The following is a 24,263-nucleotide window of genomic DNA, read 5'->3' as shown; positions in this document are numbered from 1 at the left end:
TCCTGCTCCTAGTTCTTATGTTCTTATCTATATATTTCTCCAGTTATGACCCATTTCAAATATAGCATAGCAGCATATCCCTTCTGTTTAAACATTGGATTTATTTTTTACTCCTAAGTCTTCAAATCATACATTTAATCCTACATGAAAAAATGAAATGAAAATTGCAAAGGTAATGGAGTGCTGCACATGGAACGAACTATGATGTCAATGCAGATCAAGCTGTTTTTATCACAGCCCTCAAAAAGTTCACATGCTTCACTTAACATTTTCCATTCACTTAAATGACTTTTTAATTACACAGCTCTGAAATAGGATTCACTTCTTCAAATGTTGGGCTATATCTTGCATTGAAGAGGAGATTTAAATGCTATGGTCCTAATGGGAACCAGGTGACTTTCTTTACTATAGTGTGTCTGGACAGTTTTCCCCAAGCTAACAACATTTCAGTAAAATCTGAAATAGAAACACTATGATTATATCCCATGGATCCCATGAAGGTTAGCAAAACTTAAATGTAGCACCTCTATCTCTGCACCTCATTCCCAGTGGAACAATGGAATAAAAACTATTAGAATAGAATAGAATCTCTTCAGTGCAGAAGGAGGCCATTAGGCCCATCAAGTCTGCACCGATCCATATCGCACCCTATCCTTGCAACCTCATAATCTAACCTTCACATCCTTGGACACATGGGGGCAATTTAGCATGGCCAATCCACCTACCCCATACATCTTTGGACTGTGGGAGGAAACCCACACAGACATAGGGAGAACATATAAACTCCACACAGGTAGCGACCCAAGGCCGGAATTGAACCCGGGTCCCTGGTGCGGTGATGCAGCAGTGCTAACCACTGTGCTACCATGCCGTCCCTAACATATATTACTTCATATTCTGATTAGTCATCAGAAATTCATTATTGGGTGCGAGAAAGATCTTCCATCAGACTACACTCACTTCTAACTGTGATACTGGTATATTTGTAAATCCTCAAATAATGAGGCTACTTTGATCTGATGTGCGGACTTAAATCTAGGTTTCTACAGACATCCAGTTGGTGTAATTCTATGATTGCCAGATGATCTATTATTGTACCAATTTTCCAAAGCACTTTACAACCTTCATGACTTGAAATGGGCTGATATTCCCTCCCACCACTGACTAAATTGACAGTTTTCACTGACAAATGAGTCTCTTAACAACCACATTAAATGTTGAAAAGAATCAACCATCAAGAGAAAATTTACAGAGCACTGCACCCGACCTTCAATTCAAATCAGTTCTCATCTAGTCCTGTATTAAATCCACTTGTGCAACTTTTTCCCTTTGACCATACATGCCTACTGCAATTTATCCTCGGGTAGTGCCCTTCCTTCCATATTAAAAATAATAATTTACCCCATTGAGTAAATGGCTTCAACACTGGTTTTTCTAAATGAAACTGTAGGAGCCCCATTTCCACTGCCCATGTTGCCAAGCTACAGAGTTTTGTTTGCATTTCCCATTTGACCCCAATCACATTGTTCACACAGGATTGGGATTTACTGCTGATTTTGTACAAGCTTTGTTTTGCAGTTATCTGAAAAGAGCCAGCTGACTGCTGTACAGCAAAACCATTGCACCTCATAAAACGCAGCCCTATTCTTGGCTCACATTGAATCAAATATTTTCCACTCTATAGATATGCTATGCTTTTGTTCATTGCACAGCCATCTTTTAAATATTACATAGAATGACTAACACAGAAAAAGACCATGCAGTCCAACTGGTCTTTTGTGCCAGTGCTCATGCTTCACATGAGCCTCCTCCTATCCCATCTAACTCTATATGGAAAATCTTCTGTGCCTTTCACCTCTATGTGCTAATCTAGCTTCCCTGCATCTACGCTATTCATCTTGACTCTGCAGTAGCAAGTTCCACATTCAAATCACTTTAAGATGAAGTTTCTTCTGAATTTTAAAAAAATATTTTTATTCTCCTCCTTTTGCACATTTTCATCAAATTTATACCCACCAACAAATAATCAACAATAACAATACAACGGCAATCCACTGCTAACAATCCCCTTATCCCACCGACCCCCAAACAGCCCTCAACATTTTAAATACAAAACACACATGAAAGAGTCAGGAATCCACCATCAACCCATATATAATAATCAACAACTTGTACATTCCAATCCCCCCCAACCTCCCTCTCCCCATGTGTTCCATGTCATCCAATTCTTGAAAATGCATAATAAACAAAACCCACGAGTTGTAGAACCCTTCCATCCTTCCCAATTCGAACTTTACTTTCTCGAGCGTCAAGAACTCCAGCAGGTGGCCCCCGCCACGCCGAGGCACAGGGCGGAGAAGCTGACCTCCACCCCAACAGGACCCACCTTCGGGTGATCAGCGAGGCGAAGGCCCAGACATCTGCCTCCACATCAGCTTTCAAGCCCGGCTGATCCAACACCCTGAATATATGCCTTCTCGGCAACCCGATTCGAGTTTCACTTACGCCACCTTCGAGATTACCCTTAAGACCTCCCTCCAATACCCCTCCAGTTTTGGACAGGACCAAAATATATGAACGTGATCTGCCCCCCCCCCCCCCCAACCACCCCCCCACCCCCACCCCCACCCCACAGCGTTCACACACATCCTCCACCCCCTCAAAGAGTCAGCTCATCGCGTTCCGGTGAGGTGTGCCCGATACACCATCTTCAATTGCATCAGCCCCAACCTTGCGCACAAAGCTGACGCATTCACCCTCCAGAGCACTCACACCACAACCCCTCCTCCATACCCTCCTCCAACTCTCCCTCCCACTTCGCCTTAATCCCCTCCCAATGATACCTTGTCTTCCCCCAGAATCACCCCCGAGATCGCCAATACCGCCCGCCTCTCCATTCCCCCTGCCGTCAATACCTCCTCCAACAGTTTGAGGTCCGGCATCACTGGATAGCTTTGTACATCCTTTCTCCCCCAGTTCCTCCAGCCTTGCAAACCGGCCCTCCAGAAACAAATCCTTTAAAACCCTAACTCCCCTCTCCTCCCATCTCTGAAAACCCCCATCCTAACTCCCTGGCTCAAATCTATGATTCCCCGAATTGGCACTTCCCTTCCCCGCCCACAACCTGAAGTGCTGGCGCAATTGCCTCCAATCCTTCAACATCGCCACCACCACCGGACTACTCGAATATTTCCCCGGAGCCATCACGAGCGGCGCTATTGCCAACGCCCTCAACCTCGATTCCCTGCACAGACTCTCTTCCATTCGAACCCACTGGGAGTTGCCCCCCCACCCCTGCACCTTCTCAGCATTCGGCACCCTGTGATAATCAAATAAATTCGGGAGACCCCCGACTCTCTGTAACAGCACCTTCCTAATCCTACCCAGCTCCCACCGCCAAATAAACACGGTTATCATCTTTTCTACTTCCTTAAAAAACGTCTTTGGCAAAAAGATCGGCAGGCACTGAAAAATGAATAAAAAACACGGCAACACATTCATCTTAATTGCCTGTACCCGACCTGCCAGCGACAGAGGAAGACCATCCCAACTTGCTAAATCGCTTTCACCCCACCAAACTAGTAATATTATACCTATGGAGCAGCCCGCCCCTCCCAATCTCGTGTTACCTGCACCCCTCAGGGTCGCCGCCCTATGGTATGGCAAACCCCCAGTTTGGAACACCACAAAATATTTGCTTTTGCCCAAATTTAGTTTATGCCCCCAAAAAGAGGTCACCCTTAGCTTTGCTGGATGCATCATTCCAAACCGCACCCCACTGCTGTACAATGTCGCCTTCACTCGGCTGAAAGCTGCTCGCCTCTTTGCAAATTCCACCGTCAAGTCCTGATAAATGCGAACACCAGCACCAGCCCACTGCACTTCCCGCTTCTCCTGTTTTGCCCAGCTCAAGACTTTCCCCTTCATGTGGTACCTGTGAAAACAGATAGTCACTGCCCTCGGCGGCTTGTTCAACTTTGGATTGGGAGTCAGTGACCGATGAGCTCGGTCTAGTTCATATCGAGTGGGTTCCTCTCCCTCCCCCATCAGTTCCGCCAACGTCTTGGCAAAGTACTGTCAGCCAGCCTCGGGCCCTCCACCCCCTTGAGTAGGCCCACGATCCTCAGATTTTACCATCTCGAGCGGTTCTCCAAGTCCTCCAACTTTGCTCGCAGCCCCTTATTGGTCTTGTCTACCCTCTGCAGCTCATCCCCCATCGAGGTGAACTGATCACTGTGCTGCAACATGGCCTCCTCTACTCCCTTCATCTTCTCGCTCTGATCACTCACCTTAGCCAATGTTTTCGCCACAGCCACCCTCACCGGGGCAATTGCCTCCTCCACCAATGTCTTCTCCTTTCTCAGCACCTCCATATGTTTCGCGAACTACTTTTCCAACTCCGAAGACATCACATCAGTCATCTTCTCTACCCTAAGCAGTGCGGCCCCACCCAGCAACCCAGTCTCCGCCATTTTGTCAGCTCCCAGGCCAGTCCTCTCACTTGACGGTGAGCCCTCACTTGTTCCCTTCTTCACTGTCCATTTCCTTTGACTCAGACATTTTGTGCATTCTTTATAGCTTCTTACATCTAATCATTCACCAGTTTTGCTCAGTGCACTAGACAGCTGGTTTACGATGCAGAACAAAGCCAGCAGCGCGGGTTCAATTCCTGTACCAGCTTACCCGAACAGGCGCCGGAATGTGGCGACATGGGGCTTTTCACAGTAACTTCATACATGGGACAATAAAAAAAAGCTTATTTTTTAAAAAAACTTAGCTTATTATAATGTCCCCAGGACCAGACATTAAGATTCCCCAAAATACACCTCGAGCAGGAGCCACCCAACGTGTGACGTCCTCTCTGCATGCCGCGACCGAAAGCCATCAGTTGTTTGTTGTTCCTACACGTTAAACAAATTTTGTATTTCTGCTTCTCAACTTTATTTTCAGACATCCAGTATTTGAAATTGTAGTGGGTGGCTGACATATGCAAGTGACAGCTGTATGTTTTTGCCTTGTTCCTTACTGTTCCCTGGCACTCAATCCAACTGCCTTGCGCTCTTAACTCCGGCTGTCTCGCGCTCTGGGCGCCTCGTGCTCTGGGCTCAACACCGCCACTCCGGCTGCCTCACGCTCTGGGAACCTCGTGCTCTGGGCTCAGCACCGTCGCTCCGGCTGCCTTGCGCGCTCTGGGCGCCTCATGCACAGGACTCAACACAGCCACTCCGGCTGCCTCACGCTCTGGGGTCAGCACCACCGCTCCAGCCGCCCCGTGCTCCTCTGGGCTCAGCGCCACCGCTCCAGCTGCCTCGTGTTCTGGACTCAGCCCCACCACTCCGGCCACCTTGCGCTCTGGACCCAGCCCTGCCTCTCCGGCTGCCTCGCATTCTAGGTTCAGCATCACCACTCCGGCTGCCTCGTGCTCTCAAAGTTTCTTCTGAATTCTCCATTGGTTGTAGTGACTATCTTATATTTGTGACCTTCAGTTTGGAGTCACCACCCCATGTTAAGAGATGTCTATTTGATCAAACACTTCCAAACTCCTACACAATCTCAATCAAGTTCCCTTTCCTCCTTGTACCTGGACTACTTGTGCTTAATTTCATGCTCAATTTCCAGATGAACTTCAAATGTCTGCTTTATTTGTAAAGAGATTGCCCTTTCTTCCCCCGAGTACTTCCAGTAAACATTTCATGGTATCTGCTTTAGTTCATGAGTCTTATTGCAATACTGCCCAAAATGTCATTCTCTAATCATATCAACATCAGTACTTTAGTCATTCCCATATATTAAACCTGAGAAACCGCTGAAGTTATTAAAAGGGGAATCTGTATTGAAAACTGAAACTTTCAGGTCAAGAAACTGATGAGTACATAAACAAAGTGCATCAATCGCACTGAATGTTTAAAGAGCATTTATGCCAGCAAGATGGGAATTTTATAACAACATTATGTTTGTCTTTATCTCCCACTGTACTTCTGTACAGTGAAAGAGGGCACTCTCCTTATGGAGTCCCAAATACCACCTAGAATAGTTTCCATTAGAATCTCAAGCAAAATTCCCATGTAAACATTACTGCCAAAAGAAAGGCAGTAATAGGCTGAACTGCACAGGGCAGCAGTGAAGTTTTTACAGTTATTTACCTGTACAGATCTTGTCAACTAGCCTTGGCAGAGAGCCAGAGCAACTACAAATGTGGACCAAAAAAAAGAGCAGGTAGCATAATTGTTCCTGACCTTCAGCTGGATGTAAATGTCAGGACTTCAGAATTAGTTTGCTAACAATACATTATCTAAACTCATTTTTAGCCAGGTCCAAAACTGAACAGGAGGTAAAATTGATAAGGGGCAGAGTGTGGGTTTTAATGATTGCTTTGCTGATGAAGATTAATTGAAAACTTTCAGTGCTTTTAGATTACAAAATGCAATGGGAAAAATCTTGTGAAAATATGTTTTTAAGTTTTCTTTAAATATTCCTGGGTTGGCTTCTAAACTGGAAAGAGAATATTACTCATTCAGGAATAATGCCCTCTGCTGGATCCTAGAAGACAGATTTGTCATTGCACAGGGCAATGTAAGCGAAGTATACAACCAGGCACAATAAAAACTTTACTTCCTTGAAGACTGTTTTATCATAGAAAAGTCATGCTTTTAATTCCAATTATTATCTATGACAAATGTGTTACTATGCAAGTTATCATGTATGTACAATCTAGTTTTAAAAATTCAATATTAAATATTTTTACCGTGTAGCTCATTAAAAATTGCTAATGTTTAGCAACTAGCAAAAAAATTATTAAAATGTAATAAAATGTAGATATATAAAGTTTTGTACTTACAGTAGACTGTGGAGGTCCTTTTCCACTGCTGCGTCCTCTGGAACAACATTATTACATTCATGTTAGGTTCAAAAGCATGAGCAAGGCAGTATAATAATATTCTAAAATGGCTTCAAACAAGATCTGAATAAAGTTCAAATACCAGATCTCATCACTTTCACAACAATACAAAATATTTTACTTCAGGAAAGGGCTGTGCACATCATAATAAATAAGACTACTATTCTGAAAAGATTTTTCATAAACCTGAAGTCATGAATAAGATGATAGCGAGAACAGCCATCCGCTTCAATTACACTGGTTTGAATTAAACTGATTGCATTTCAATACTAATTAAGAACACTGCTCTTACTCTAACCCTGTAGCATCAAGCCTATCACCTTAACAAATCTTACATTAGGTACTTTTTTTATATTATTCATTTGCAAAATATGGGCATTGCTGATATTGCCAGCATATATTGTCCATCTGCAGTTGCCCAAAGGACGGTGGTAAAGAGCAGTCTTCTTGAAAACACTGCAGTGTAATGCTGTTAGGAAAAGAACAAAATATGTGCCTAGCACAGATGTGCTACTGTCAGAAAGCAAAAAACAGCAGAAAAACTGAAACATGCAAAGAAAATAAAATAAAATAAAATAGGGGTCAGAGTGTAGGGTCTGAAATTGTTAAACTTAATGTGGGAGACCAGAAGGTTGTGATGTCCAAATTGAAAGATGAGGTGCTGCTCCAATGGAAAATGCAACAGGCCAAGGATAGAGATGCCAGCAGTGGAGAATTAAAATAACACCACTAGAAGTGATTCATGCTTGCGGACTGAACGGATAAGTTCAGCAAAGTAGTCACTCAATCTGCGTTTGGTCTCCCCAGTGAAGCGGAGGCCACATTGTGAGCAGCAAATACAGTAAACTAAATTGGAAGTCATATCTGTGAATCACTCCTTCACCTGGAAGTGGTGTTTGGGGCCTTGGACGGTGAGGAGAGAGGAGGTAAAGGGACAGGTGAGACAACTCCAGCTTTCCTTTTCTTTGCAATGTTCCAGCTTTCCTCTTTTTCACTTTCAGACAGGAGCTCACCTGCGCTAGGCACATTTGTTTCTGTGTGATTGGTCTAGTTAAGCCTCTGGTACTGGTGACCCCCAGGGTGTTGATTGTGACAGATTTGACAATGGTAATGCCATTGAATGTCATTGGGAGATGATTCAGCGCATCTTTTTTGAGAGATGGCGATTACTTGGCACTGTGACACACGTTACTTGTCACTTAACCCATTCATGGGTTGTGTTTAGACCTTCTACATCCGGCCATAGACGGCTTCATTTTCCGAGGAATTCTGAATTAGGCTGAACACAAAGCATTTCATCAGCAAATGTCTGCCCTTGCAAGGTCATTAATGAAGCAGCTGAAAATAATTTGGAAAATAATATACACTCCTGCAGCAATATCCCACGACAGATAGCCTCTCCAACAACCACACCTACCTTATCTTGTACCAGGTACAACTCAATTCATTGGAGAGTTTTCCCTCTGATCCCATTTACCTCAATTTTACTGGAGATCCTTTATGCCATGCTCAGTTGAATACTGCCTTAAAGTCAAAGGCAATCACCCTCACTTCAACTCTGGGATTTAGCCCACATCAATACTTGGGCCACAACTGCAAAGAGGCCACATGCAAAGTGATCGTGGCAGAACCCAGACTGATATTTCGTTACAGCACTAGAATTTACAGAATTTTGCATCAAGTTAATACAATTATACAGAACCATAGCAAATTTTTTTTTTACTTTTAATTCTGCGCCATGGATATTCCAGAGTATATTCAAAATTGAGATTAGTCTCAAGGGATATATAGATGGGTAGGGAAGGGGAGTTGAGGCAGGATATTTGCTTTGATTGGATTGAATGGTGGCGCTCTAGTCAACCCCTGCTCCTATTTACGTTATGACCGAATTGTGCTCTGGTAAGATTTAAAATAGAAGTTTGTCATGGTTCAATCCCCATGGCATCAAAAATTCATTATCAGTTGTGCTGTAGGGAGGTACTAAGCAGATGTCAGTTATTTTCTCACCCATGTGCTGTTCTTCACCAAATAGCTGCTAACTGTTTCACATTTGTAAGTGGGATGTGGAATGGCTGGCAAGGCCAATATTTACTGTCCATCCCCAATTGCCCTGGAGAAGGGGGAGTTGAGCCATGTGTGCACCACTGGAGTCCAAATGGTGTAGTTGCACCCACAGTACAGTTAGGAAGGGAGTCCAGGACTTTTACTCCGCAATGGTGAAGGAACAACAATGTAGTTCCAAGCCAGGACAGTCCGCTTGGAGGGGAACTTGAAGGTGATGATGCTGCCATTAATCTGTTCTTGTTCTGGAAAGTAGAGGTTGCAGGTTTGGAAGATGCTGGCAAAGCAGCCCTGCCGAATTGCTGCAGTGCATCTTGCAGATCATACACACTGCTGCCACTGTGCACCATTGTTGGAGGGAGTGCTGACATTCAGTTAAAACATTTTTTTTTCAAAAAGCAGAAGGTACAGCATGTGCGAGAGGGAATGAGAAATGAGAGAGAGAGAGAGAGGAATGGCTACAGATTTGTATTTATGTAATGCCTTTCACAATTATAGGACGTCTCAAGGCACTTTACAGCCAATTTAAGTATTTTTTGAGGTGTCATCCCTGTTGCATTGAAGGAAACCAAAGAGAAAATGCTGAAAAACCTCAGCAGGTCTGGCAGCATCTGTAGGGAGAGAAAAGAGCCAACGTTTCGAGTCCAGATGATCCTTTGTCAAAGCTTTGTCATTTGCTTTTATTATGTAATGTAGGAAATGTTGCCAACCAATTTTCACACAGCAAGCTTCCACATTCAGGAATGTGATAGCAACCTAGTAATCTATCCAGGGGTGACTGAGGCATAAATATTGGTCAGGACAAAGGGGTAACTTTCCACGTTCCTCTTTGAAATTGTATTATGGGATCTTCTACGTTCACCTGAGGGAGCAAGGCTCAGTTAATGCTTCATCTGAATGACAGCACCTCTGATAGTGCAGGAACACTGGAGAGTTAACCTAGATTTGTGTGCTCAGGATCCAATTTAGATCATGAGGGTTCTATTATTACACCCCTGGGAGGGGGTGCTGTGAGATATGGCCTTGGATGCCTCTACATGCTACAATGAGACAGTCAAGTGACAAAGCCAACAAATAGGAAAACGCATTTTGGAGGACAATGAATAACGCAGGCCAGCATCCATGGTACCAGTTGTTACCTGAATCTTTAGTTGTGGTTTTGCTCATTTTAGTCAGTTGGCTTAGAGGTGTTGAAAAACACAAATAATAAAGTACAACGGGTTTGTTTTGAATCACTAGCTTTCGAAGCACTGCTCCTTCCTCGGGTGAATGAAGAGGTAGGTTCCAGAAATATATATATATATGGGGTGATAGGGGATATGAAAACAGGACTTGCTGGGAGTTTAGTCAAAAGCAACAGAATTTTGGCTGACCTCAAGTTTATGGAGGGTAGAATATGGAAACTAGCCATGAATATGTTGGAATAGTCGAGTCTAGAGGTAACAAAGTGATGAGGGTTTCAGCATCATATGAGCTGAAACAGATGAGAGGTTACGGAGGTAGAAATAGGCAGTCTTTGTGATGGCATGAATATAAGCTCAGAAGCTCATCTTGGCATCATTGTGACACCAAGACTGTGACCAGACTGGCTTAATTGACATCATTGATGGGGCTGATCTAGGGCTGAGCAGCCCCGGCAGATGAGCCCTGTAACAGTATGAGACATTAGGAAAAACACCAGAGACAATTCAAATTAAATTTGACTTTGTTGAGTATGTTGAGGAATCTTTTTAGATTTTCATTTTAAGAACATAAGAACTAGGAACATGAGCAGGCCACCTGGCCATTCGAGCCTGCTCCGCCATTCAATGAGGTCATGGCTGATCTTTTGTGGACTCAGCTCCACTTTCCCCCCCGAACACCATAACCCTTTTTCTTCAAAAAAAAAAAACAACTATCAATCTTTATCTTGATAACATTCAATAAAGCAGCCTCAACTGCTTCATTGGGCAGGGAATTCCATTGATTCACGACCCTTTGGGTGAAGATGTTCCTCCTGAGCTCAGTGCAAAATCTACTTCCCCTTATTTTGAGGCTATGCCCCTGAGTTCTGCTTTCACCTGCCAGTGGAAACAACCTGCCCGCATCTATCCTATCTATTCCCTTCATAACTTTATATGTTTCTAGAAGAGCCCCCCCCCCCCCCCCCCCCCCCCCCCCATCCTTCTAAATTCCAACGCGTACAGTCCCAGACTACTCAACCTCTCCTCATAATCCAACCCCTCAACTCTGGGATTAATGTAGTGAATCTCCTCTGCACACCCTTTAGTGCCAGTATATTATTTCTCAGATAAGGAGACCAAAACCGAACACAATACTCCAGGTGTGGCCTCACTAACACTAACCCCTTATGCAGTTGCAGCATAACCTCCCTAGTCTGAAACTCCCTCTAGCAATGAAGGACAAAATTCCATTTGCCTTCTTAATCACCTGTTGCACCTGTAAACTAACTTTCTGTGACTCATGCACTAGCACACCCAGGTCTCTCTGCACAGCAGCATGCTTTAATATTTTATCGCTTAAATAATAATCCTGTTTGCTCCATCCTTCTAGCAATGAACGACAAAACTCCATTTGCCTTCTGTTGCACATGTAAACCAACTTTTGCGATGCATGCACAAGGACACCCATGTCCCTCTGCACATCGGCATGTTTTAATGTCATTTAAATAATAATCCCTTTTGCTGTTAATCCTACCAAAATGGATAACCTAACATTTGTCAACATTGTATTCCATCTGCCATACCCTAGCCCATTCACTTAAACTATCTAAATCCCTCTACAGACTTCCAGTATCCTCTGCACTTTTTGCTTTACCACGCATCTTAGTGTCGTCTGCAAACTTGGACACATTGCACTTGGTCCCCAACTCCAAATCATCTATATAAATTGTGAACCATTGTAGGCCCAACACTGATCCCCGAGGGACCACTAGCTACTGATTGCCAACCAGAGAAAAATGAAATTAAAATCGCTTATTCTCACGAGTAGGCTTCAATTAAGTTACTGTGAAAAGCCCCTAGTCACCACATTACGGCGCCTGTCCGGGGAGGCTGGTACGGGAAAAACACCCATTAATCCCCACTCTTTGCTTTCTATTAATTAACCAGTTCTCTATCCAGGCTACGACTTTACCCTTAACGCCATGCATCCTTATCTTATGCAACAATCTTTTGTATGGCATCTTGTCAAAAGCTTTCTGGAAATCCAGATACACCACATCCATTGGCTCTCCGTTATCTATCATACTGATAATGCCCTCATAAAATTCCACTAAATTAGTTAGGCACGACCTGTGCTTTATGAACCCATGCTGCGTCTGTCCAATGGGACAATTTCCACCCAGAAGCCTCGTTATTTCTTCTTTGATGATAGATTCCAGCATCTTCCCTACTAACGAAGCTAACTGGCCTATAATGACCTACTTTCTACATACCTTCTTTTTTAAACAGTGGTGTCATGTTTGCTATTTTTCCTCTGCTGGGACCACCCCAGAGTCTAGTGAATTACGAGTCCATTTGCAATTTCCCTAGCCATCTTTTAGTACCCTGGGATGCATTCCAAAGGGTCAGGAGACTTGTCTACCTTTAGCCCCATTAGTTTGCCCATCACTACCTCCTTAGTGATAACAATCACTTCAAAGGCAGCACGGTGGTACAGGGGGTTAGCCCTGCAGGCTCACGGTGCCGAGGTCCTAGGTTTGATCCCAGCTCTGGGTCACTATCCGTGTAGAGTTTGCACAATCTCCCCGTGTTTGATTGGGTGTTGCCCCCACAACCCAAAAATGTGCCGGGGAGGTGGATTGGCCACGCTAAATTGCCCCTTAATTGGAACAAAAATAAATTGGGTACACTAAATTTATATTTTTTTTAATCGTCTCAAGGTCCTCACCTGTCATAGTCTCATTTCCATCAGTCACTGGTATGTTATTTGCGCCTTCCACTGTGAAGACCGACCCAAAAAACCTGTTCAGTTCCTCAGCCATTTCCTCATCTCTCATTAATAAATCTCCCTTCTCATCCTCTAAAGGACAAAATATTTACCTTCGTCACACTTTTTTTGTTTCATATATTTGTAGAAACTTTTACTATCTGTTTTTATATCCTGAGCAAGTTTACTCTCAATCTATCCAACTCTTCTTTATAGCTTTTTTAGTAATTTTCTGTTGCCCCCTAAAGATTTCCCAATCCTCCAGTCTCCCACTAATCTTTGCCAATTTGTATGCTTTTTCCTTCAATTTGATACTCTCACTTATTTCCTTCGATATCCACGGTTGATTTTTACTCTTTCTACATTCTTTCCTTTTTATTTTCTGCCTATATACAGATGCTCTCACACTTGGATGCGAACATTTGTAGAATGAGACAATCAATTCTTGATGTCATTATTTCTTGGCAAATGGGTACATGCAAAAAAAGCAAAGTTGATTCGACATGGATTACTTAATTCCTGCTCAACCAAGAACTATGGTGATCCAGACTACATCACAATATATTTCACACAATGCATTGGATTGGATTTTTTTTTGTCACGTGTACCAAAGTACAGTGAAAAGTATTTTTTTGAGATCAGCTCAACAGATCATTAAGTACATGAAAAGAAAAGGAAATAAAAGAAAATGCATAATAGGGCAACACAAGGTACACAATGTAACTACATAACACCAGCATCGGGTGAAGCATGTTAATGAGGTCAGTCCATAAGAGGGTCATTTAGGAGTCTGATAACAGCGGGATGATGCTGTTTTTGAGTCTGTTCGTACGTGTTCTTAGACTTTTGTATATCCTGCCCGATGGAAGAAGTTGGAAGAGTGAGTAAGCCGGGTGAGAGGGGTCATTGATTATGCTGCCTGCTTTCCCCAGGCAGCGGGAGGTGTAGATGGAGTCAATGGATGGGAGGCAGGTTCATGTGATGGACCGGGCAATGAAGTTCAACGTAAACACCAGCTTCCTTCAGCAAGAACACTGTCCATGAATCAAAATGGGATCGTATGCATGAAGCATCGTGGTTTGAGTGGTCTGAGTGAGCAGTGGTCACTTTCTATTGGGATTTGCACGAGTTGCACGTATAGTACTCCTAAACGCCAGTGACTATGGTACTACCTGAAAATTATATTTAGCATTAAATAAAAGCAAAGGCAAAGATAGAATTGTTTATAATATTGCCCCGGGCTTGCATGATCTATTGCCAACGGGTAATATTTAGTAACTACGGATTACTTATCTATGATAAAGTGCTTTACATTGAATTGAACTTCCACAGAGCTAGTTCAGGAAGGATTTATTGGCCTTGGAGAAGGTGCAACGTGCATATAACAGAATGATACAAGGACTTGGTTAAATTGTAAGAACAGCTTGCAAATATTTGGAGTTGTAACTTGAATATGGAAGATGGAGGGATGGTCTAATTGAGGCATTTAAAATGCTGAAGTAGTTTAATTGGACAGGTAACTAGATTTTATCTCCTCAGCTCAGGGAATTCAGAAGAGGACAATCTTAAAATCATAACTAAAGGGCAGCACGGTGGTGCAGTGGTTAGCACTGCTGTCTCATGGCACCAAGGATCCGGGTTCAATCCTGGCCCTGGGTCACTGTCCGGGTGGAGTTTGCACATTCTCCGTGTCTACATGGGTCTCACTCCCACAACCCAAAGATGTGCAGGATAGGTGGATTAGTCAGGTTAATTTGTCCCTTTAAAAAAAATGAATTAGGTACTTTAAATTTCTTTTTAAAAATCATAACTAAATCTATCAGGTGGAAAATCAGTAAAATCCACAAAGAGGGCAGTAATAATCTGGACCTCTTTTCCAAAGTGCCGTCCGTGGATGCTGGATCAACTACATCTTAATACTGGAGGTTGATAGATTTTTAGTATAGGTACCTACTAGTTTGGGTTAAAAGGCAGTTAGTTGAGGCATAGATTAGCTATGATTTAATGGAATGGTCTAGCTATGTTCCTATGACCTGTACAGTGGAACAGTGAGGCACAAACATTCAAGACCTACATCGTCAGCCTGTTAAAGACCAGTACTAATTTGTCCTTTGAAATTAAGGTGGCATAAAATACAAACAGAAACTGCATGTTCACAATTACTCAAATCGGTGGATGTATACCTCAAAGACACAGAGCGCGGCCAATAAAGAAAGAAAAGCATTAAGCTGGATGGGGAAAAATGCTGTTTCTAAGTGTTATTATTCCTTGACCAGGTCTCTTTTAGTATTCCTTGCCCAATTTTGGCTGACTTATGTGCTAAATGATAAGGAGCCCTGAAGAAGCTTCTTGAAAAGGTTCAGAGGAGAGCCAACAGACAGGTACATAGGATAAGGCCATTGTTACCGTAATTGGATCAGAAAGTTGGGTCTTTTTATTTTACAGATGAGACTTGACTGAGATTTTCTAAATAAAAGGATTAGACTCTGCTCATATAAACTAACGGATTGAGTTAAATGGATCAAGAAAGATTGAGTTAACAGTATACAGTCACAGAAATATAAAATCAAGCTAAATATCAGGTTATCCTTATTGCAGAGGATCAACCACCTTGGCAACAAGTTGCCAGCTAACAGTACAGATTCCCTGAAAATGATCAAAATGCTGGTGAACAAAGCCATGAACCAGCCATGATCAATATTGCAGTTTAGAAAGGGAAAACAAGCTTTGCATAGGATATCTCACCGTCCCCATGAAGTGTAAATTTTGATCAAGGATCAAAAGAGAACCTCTTTGACGTTTATCCTCCCGAAATGTTTCCCTCATTCCGGAACATGTGGCCACTCGTGGGTGAAGGCAATGGTGCTCAGTTGTATTTTATGTTCATAAATTCCTCATCTGATAAATAGACAGCCTGGTCTGTCTTATGCAGGCGGTCACCATGGAGAGCAACAAAGCAATAAAAAACTTTCAATTCTGCATATGTATCCTCAAATGCAATTCAGACATCAGAGAAGCAAAAATTCAAGTAGTTGAGGCTGGTAGGCAACCAGATGTGCATCTCATACCTTTCCTCATACAGATAATTACAAACAGCACTCTCAGCAATTCACAGAAGACTATTGCAAAACTGTTGGCTTGCTGGCAATTTATAAATCCCTAATAAAAATGTGCAATGTAAACAGGTCCAATGTGGAAACTATAATTGATATAATAGCACATAATTTCCATAAATCCAGCTGGTTCAGTGATTTGCTGCTTTGTACGACAACAAATATCATTTTTTGTTACACAGCACTGTTATCCTTCGGGTACATTACATTTTCTTTTGGAAGTTAGTACAGGAAGTCCCAAGAGTATTGCATATGTCAGGGCTCCTCAAGTGTCAACACTCAGCATGCCCCCAATGCAGAAAAATTTGAAACTCAATAAAATCTTAACAATAAAATAACTGACACCATTAAAAGTAAACCCAAAGTACTGTACAATGAAAATATTTAAATCATTGTGAATAGTTGCCAAAGATTTGCAAATTTGGAAACATCTTGTTAAACAAAATGCAAGCCAAGTGTGTGCTTTGGGTATAAATTGTGTTCAAAATTATGCTAGTTTTCAGAAGTGAGGTTTCTTTTGCTTAAGTTTTCACTCAATTATTTGTATATCACAGAATATAACCTTCCATGAATCAGTGGATAGTAGTGTTATTTTATTAATGCAGCCGAAAATGGTTTATCACAAAAATAAAGCATTTTTAATGAGTCCACCATTTGTGAGTAACCCGATTTTAAATAATTAAAAATGACAAAGAAAAACTACGCAGAATCACAGTAAATAAAAAATTTTATAATTTTTTTTAAAAACGTGTCAATTTTTAATTTTTTCAGCTGACCAATCTACCTTCCCTGCACATTTTTGGGTTGTTGGCGTGAGACTCACACAGACACGAGAGAATGTGTAAACTCCACACAGACAGTAACCAAACCTGGGTCCTTGGCGCCGTGAGGCAGCAGTGCTAACCACTGCACCTAAGAGTGTGCTTGAAGGCCTGAGAATGACATAATTAGCAGAAACTTGTTTTGCTTATTAATTGCATCTGAAGTTGTGGCTAGCTTCCAATTTAATTTTTTTTTTAAAACTACACTTGCACTGGACATAAGTTGCACTTGAAATTCCTTATTCCTGTAGATGATTTGATGCAATTTGTGTGGCGGTTGGGGGGGGGGGGGGGGGGGGGGGCACTCCAGGCCACCAAACATTCCCCCCAGATTCATGTTAATTTAAAAAAAACTCAAGACTGCGTGTAATAGCACCACCTGGAGCAGCTGCTAGATTATTGCATACTGCAGTGGTTCAGGTGAAGAGAAGAATTATTTTGATTGATTTGCACTAACACAGGTTTTAGCGAGTTTTTCTTTTGAAAGTGAAGATATCGCACACTTGTAACTTTTTTGTTGCACTAATATTCCAAAACTAATGTCACCAAAGGGCTAAAACTTTGCAATTAGTAGTTAAAATCTGAGCTCAGTAGGTTCAAATTTCCTACTAAAGCTAAAACTTTGAATATAAGTGGGCACAAAGTTTTATTAAATTAACAAAAATGTTTGCACCAACATCACTGCTCCTTTAACAGTTTGATGTGGAACTAAAGCAGGGAAGAGGAAGAAAAATGTCAACATCTGCAAGTTAGATAACCAATTTTCCAGCTGTGCTTGTGGCAAATGACAAGTTAGACAAATTAGCTTCTATTTCTCTACAAGCCCTGGTGCCATCTATCTACAATAGACAGTTTTCTGTGTATTCTTCACAGGATTAAGAGCAGTCAATGTCTATCAAAATTCAGTTCCTACCATTAATTTGTCATTTTATGCAAGCTTGCTTTTTAATCAGAGTCCACCATAATTAAGGATTACATAATTAAAGATGACACTTTGCAGTAAACAACTAATTTGGTCAGTGACTAATGCTGGAGATGGAGGGAAACTCAGATTTTTACCTCCTTCAACAAAAATCTTGAGTAGAAAGTAGTAATTTCTTTTTGTTTGTTCATGGGCTGTGGGCATCGCTAGCTGGGCCAGCATTTATTGCCCATCCTGGAGGGCACGTAAGTCAGGCCAGTCCAGGTAAGAATGATAGATTTCCTTCCCCAAAGGCCATTTGCGAACCAGATGGGCTTTGACGACAATTGACAACTGTTTCATGATTACTGTTAAGACTTAATTTCAGATGTTTACCGAATTCAAATATTACCATCTGCCTTGGTGGGATTTGAACCCGGGTCCCCAGAGCAATTCCCTGGGTCTCTGGGATTACATCCACGACAACCACTATGCCACTGCCTTCCCTACTATCTGAAGTTAGATGCCAGAGTATAAATAAACCTTTAACAGTAATTGCACAAATCCTGTGATCAATGCTGATAATTAAATATACTTTTTCTGAGATTTCATCCTTTAACAGCTTCCCCCACCACCAGCACGCTGTTCACCTGCCATTCAGCAATGAATGCTCATACTCTACTGTATTACTGTTGGTCATTCAGGGGTGGGGTGGTAAGAAAAATAAAAACAGGCCTCTTGCATCTTTCATATACACTCTCTCCCAAATGCAGGGTGATACTGAAGAACAGAATATATTCAGGAAAAAAATAGAAATGTCAAATATAGACTCGAGGGCCGAGAAAAGAGATGGGTGTTGGAGAAGTTGCTCAGAAGACACATCAAATTTACTTCCATATCTTCTGCATGAATCCTAGAGTACAGTTAGCATTTTTCTGAGCTACAATTCTAAAGGTCATCAAGTGCATGGTGGGTGTAAGGAGTATCCTGTGCCCTGACGTTTTCTCCTGAGAATTACAGCCGCATTTCTTCAAGACCCTGATACTAACCGTATTGGCGATCTCTGAATTAATGTGCCATTCAGTGAATACTGATTATGTGACATGAAGCCAAAATGCCAACACATTCACCGTAGGTTCAGATACCACTTGCCAAAGCTGGCTACAGTTCAGGGATGCATGAAGCAATATGGCACGGTCCACTATACATGTTTGGCCTTTGGGCAGCTTCACATAGAACTCTTATTAAAATTCAAGAGAAATACAAAGGATACAAGAACCATCTTTTCTATTTTCTTCCATGTCTCCCCGGCCTCTCCTTCACCAACCACTGCCAAAAATTCAATTATTCAACTGCCATAAACATTTCCTATTTCTAATCATTGGTCTGATCTAATTACCATGCGAGCTTTGTCCTCTCCTTTTCAGCGTAGCCATGATGAAATCTAGACTCAGACCATAGTTTTACAAGCACCAAAATTTTCAAAAGAAAAATCTGCATTTATATAGTGCCTTTCATGACTTCAATGTCCCACAGAGCTTTACAACCAAAGAAAAATAGTTGCTTGCATTGCAGGAAATTAATTACTTCAACTCCGGTTACAGAAAAGGGAGCGAATTTTAAAAATGTAATTTTCGAAACTACTGCTGAAGAAACATAACCTGAGCAGCAGCTCTACAATTCAGAAACGTTCACTGCTCATTGAAAAATGATTACAGGGTGAAATATTATGCCAGACATTTGGCCAGAGCCATAACAGAGCAGATTTTACAAATGCATACTACTGGCATTCTCGCCTGCTAGCTAGAGAGACCAGGATACCCAATGTACATTAGCCATAAATTCCTAATCTGTGCGGCTAGCAGAAAACAATTCCAACTCCAGCACACATTATAAAGTATACCCTTGCTCTGTTTGTTTACTTTCAAACTGGAGAATCCATTATGCTTGGATCAGGAATATAAGTTAACAAAATAGTTGCTTGTGCACACTCAACTCAAACAAAACATGCACAAGGACTGGATGCCGAAGTGCATTATTAAACTGTCCTTTTATATACATTCCAGTTCAACTCAATCAAATAGGATTAAAATCTTCTCTTTCTGTTGTCTGAAAGGACCTACCTGGAACAACTTTGCATATTCATTCAACCTGATCTCGAATGTGTAGTCATAGTAATGGGGTTACAATCTGAAAAGCACGTGAGCGCAAAAAAAGGGTCTGCATTGGAAATTAGCAAGAAACGACTGGTGGTAGCCTTTGCTCAATTACTTCTCCATCAAAAATCATGAGTTCATGCCCTGCTACAGAGATTTGAGCACAATCTAGACTGACTTCAGTGCAGTGGTGTTGAATCACTGAAATTGCCATCTTTTTGTTCATATGTTAAACTGAAACCCATCTGCTCTCAAACAAAATCCAATGGTTCAGCGGGGAAGCTCTCCAGTGTCCTGGCCAATAATATGTGTTTCAAGCAATATCATTAAAACAGATCATTTGGTCATTGGTCTTATTTTGCTATTCACGAACTGCCAATTTGCTTACATTACAGTGGCTACAATTGAAGTATTGCACATTGGCTATAAGGTGCTTTAGACATCCTGGAACTGTGAAAAGCACCATTATAAATCTAAGTTTTTTTCTTAATCAATTTTTTCCTGGCCAAGCACAAAAATTCCTACGAAAAAAACTGATTTACCAAGTGTTTGTCTGGACAATACATCCAACTTGTACAGTTCCAAAAGGCTCAATGAGAATTAAGGCCTTAGTTTTCAAACTACAGTGTTTAGATGGCCAGAGGACATATTGGAAGCGAATCAAAAAGGAGACCTGAAGATTAAATCTGAATTGTGAATGAATGAAAATCGTCAAAGTCTCAGAGGACCATGAGAGAGAGAGAGAGAGCTGACTAGTGGCGAGTTAACCAGTGGGTGTCCACTTTTCAGGCAAGGGGAAAGGTTGAGAAGGCATGGAACTGGCTACTGGCATTTCTCCGCATTACAAACTAGCTGTCCAGGCAACTGAGCTAACCGACCCCTGTCCTGGTGTCAAATCAAGCACCTATTTATATTACCAGGTAATCAATTCTAAACCACATGACATAAAAGAAAAATTATTGTACAAGTTAAAGTTATTACAAAGTTCTATTGGTTCATAGGTCCCCAACTTAAATTCAGACATCTTGTGAAAGTATTACCTAAAATCTTCCAATAGAATTCTTTGAAGCTGAAAAGTCAGAATGTTCTTTCAACGGCGCAGATTTTTTAATGAGTTTTAAGAAGCAATGCTATACTGGTTTTGACACTTATAACTGAAAACCCATTCTGCCTGACATGGTAAACTCACCATATTCACAAAAGCGATGAATGAATAAATGACAACGCAAGCACTAAAGTTTTCAAAACTCAACATGTTCACCAGACTGATCATATGTTAAAACGCAAACACAAATTTAACAACATGTTTGAAACTGTTTGGGTATAATATCAAAACTGTAATGAAACAAAATATTCGCAACTTTCGCAAAATATTTTAAGCACTTAACACAATAACTATTTTTGAGGTGCAGCAACTTATTTAGGTCAATGTGTTGTGCAATTAATACCAGCCAAAACTTCATCACAGTTAATATAAAACACTCATTAAGCAATATAGAAACCAAAACTAATGTAAACATGATTGAGATGCCAAGTCATCAACTCTGTTGCAACACAAGGGCTGAAGCACACATCAATTTATTTTTCAGAACAGTGTAAAAAATATATCTTCTGTACAAGTTTTAACTATGTTAAAGCATAAACAGAGTTAATTTTACAATGTTCTGGAAAACGTTCACATTGTATATACACTACAATGTCACAAAATGTACAACACAAATCACATTACCACAAGGTACAAAATAAAAAGTTTAATTTCCTTCCACGGGCATAAGACAGTCGATCTCACCAAAACATTACAATGATTTAAATCTTTATGTAATATACAACAGCGTTGTCTTACATGCGCCTGTTCTGATTTGAATGTCACAGTATAACTCCATTATTGACGTGCAAGCCACTTTTAAATTCCCAGTGTGATCTTGGTTTAAGTAAAACCAACGTGATTAATGTCCAGAATTTTAATTTGTATGTCTTTTGAATATGTGTGGCCAGTAATTTATCACTGAGCAAGTGTTTTTATTATTAATTTCACCTTTTCTGCGACTTAAGATTAAGAAGTCTTGGAAACTTTGAACATGGGCTGCCTGCAATGTACTACCTGGGGAATTGTAATTATTATTTATCTAAAGGAATGCACCCTCGTTCTGTAATGTGCTAATCTAAATCTCTTTAATGCTTTATTTTAAAAGTCGCCTGTGTGCAACAGATACTTTATGGGCCCTCTGGCAGCCTGGGCCCAGTCCATGTTCGTCTGCAAGGCCGCGTCCCCATTCGGCACCAGCCCCGCTGGAAGATTAGGCCCGAGCGTGAGGCCCGAGCTAAAGTTGTTGCGTTTCTCGGTAAGGCCGGCCCGGCATGTTGAAGAGGAAAGGTGGGCCGGCGGTGACAGAAGGCCGCCTGGGCTCGAAGGTTGGACGGCTATAGGGGGAAATGGGGGTGCGGAACCTGTTTATTACCTGCCGCCGGACTGCCTCCCTCCTCCTGCTCCAGTGCCAGCTCCACCAGCACCGATGCCGGGCTTTCGGCTGTTGGGCTGCTTCATGGACATGGTGGTGCTGACGCCGCCGCTTCGACTCACTTCACAATCCCTTCACCAGAGTGGGTCCGGCCCGACATCCACGGCACGGATTAAAACCTATCCCCCTCCCCGCCGCCACACCACCACCACCACCACCACCACCCCCGAGGAAGTCGTTTCGGGGGAAGGGGGGAAAACAAGACGTGCGCGACTGACCGCCTGCCTGCTGCCCAACTCGGCGGCCTCCGGTCAGTCAGTCAGTTACCGCCGCGGCGCCCGTTGCTATCGCAAATCTTCAGCCGCCGCCACAACACGGCGAACGGGCGAGAGAGTGGGGGGAGGGGCGGGTGGGGGGGTGAGCGGAGGCTGTGGTTGGGGGAGGGGCGGAGAAAGAAGATCCGGGCACGCCTGTGCGGTGCGCACCCACTCCGCCCGCTGAGTGACTCGCCGCGCAAAGTAGGCCGAGCCCCAAAGTAGGCCGTTCCCCCACACTGGCCCATGGCTGGAGAAAATGGAGGGTAGGCCATGTTCCATTAGTGACTTGCGAGGGCGTTTTAAATGCATTGCTGTCGTCCTCGTCGCCCATTCCTCCTGACCTTTGGCCTAGCCGGCAAGGGCGGAGGTTTATTTGCTGTGGGTGGGGGGTGAGTGCGGCAGAGGCGGCCACAGGGAGGGAGTGTCCGGGCCCCGGGGCGTGTGCTGGGCCGGGGAGTGTCCGGGCCCCGGGGCGTGTGCGGGCCCCGGGGAGTGTCCGGGCCCCGGGGCGTGTGCTGGGCCGGGGAGTGTCCGGGCCCCGGGGCGTGTGCTGGGCCGGGGAGTGTCCGGGCCCCGGGGAGTGTGCTGGGCCGGGGAAGGTCCGGGCCCCGGGGCGTGTGCTGGGCCGGGGAGTGTCCGGGCCCCGGGGAGTGTCCGGGCCCCGGGGAGTGTCCGGGCCCCGGGGAGTGTGCTGGGCCGCGGAGTGTCCGGGGCCAGGCCCAGTCAGCCTCTGGCCGCTTTATTAATAAAGTGGTGGGAAAGTGCCAGCACTCATATTGTGAAGGACGCACCTCCCCGCCCGTGACCCAGTCCAGCTGGAGGCGCAGCCCGGCTTCACCGGGTGACCTCTGATTTTAAACCCACTGCATTTAAACAGCCCCTCTCACAAACGCAGGTTGTCTCCAAACGCTTCACTGCCGGTGAGGTGCTTTAAAAGTGTTGCACATGTAGGATATATGCTGCGCTCCCACACAAACAGTATGATAAACGGTCAGATAATCTCTTCATCTGATGTTTGCGGAATAAATGTTGGCCAGGACACCGGGGATAATGAATCGTCAATCTTGGGTTATCGTTTCATTGCCTCTGGCAATGCGGCACTCCCTCAGCCCTGCCCGGGAGCGCCAGCTGCTTGATTTTTGTGCTCCATTTCGGCAGCGACAACAACCTTCTGAAGCAGGCTACCACCTGCTGATGTGGGAGAAGCAAATTACATGATTTTTTTTATCCCTCTTTGCATGTAAACGAACAAAAGTAAGTCGCCACTAGGAAAAGTTTAAACCCAGGAACTATTATTTATGCAAAACCATCCAATTAAATTGCTCCCCCACCCCAAGAAAATATTAAAATGAATTTGCTGGCTTTTAAAGCAGGCCAGCAACACAGTTAGATTCCTGTACCAGCCTCCCCGGACAGGTGCCGGAATGTGGCGACTAGGGGCTTTTCACAGTATCTTCATTGAAGCCTACTCGTGACAATAAGCGATTTTCATTTCAATGCTAACAAGGCTGCATTTATTGCCCACTGCTAGTTACTAGAGGAGGCAGCAGCAGCAGGGTTTCTTTCATGCATCTGAATGGCTTGCAAGGCCAGGACATAAGAGTCCA

At 43.1% G+C, this 24,263-nt stretch overlaps 1 protein-coding gene across 11 annotated transcripts in view; it reads right to left on the bottom strand.

The window, feature by feature from the left end:
- atxn2 (ataxin 2) overlaps positions 1 to 22,743 on the bottom strand; it is a 128,726-nt gene extending 105,983 nt beyond the window's left edge. For 10 of the 11 annotated variants that reach the window (XM_038786580.1, XM_038786881.1, XM_038786659.1 and 7 more), the window contains exons 1-2: positions 22,340 to 22,743; positions 6,839 to 6,875 (exon numbers count right to left, since the gene is read on the bottom strand). In XM_038786580.1, coding sequence (XP_038642508.1) covers positions 6,839 to 6,875; positions 22,340 to 22,431 — 129 coding nt within the window. In that variant the 5' untranslated portion in view covers positions 22,432 to 22,743. The remainder of the gene's footprint in view (positions 1 to 6,838; positions 6,876 to 22,339) is intronic. The other variant, XM_038787054.1, reaches the window with a different exon arrangement.
- Between the last annotated feature and the right edge of the window lie 1,520 nt (positions 22,744 to 24,263).

This window comes from Scyliorhinus canicula, chromosome 1, assembly GCF_902713615.1.
Source record: "Scyliorhinus canicula chromosome 1, sScyCan1.1, whole genome shotgun sequence".
In the NCBI taxonomy this organism is placed as follows: Eukaryota; Metazoa; Chordata; class Chondrichthyes; order Carcharhiniformes; family Scyliorhinidae; genus Scyliorhinus; species Scyliorhinus canicula.
The sequence above is the reverse complement of the archived record's forward strand: the minus strand, read 5'-3'. Positions and strand labels throughout refer to the sequence as shown.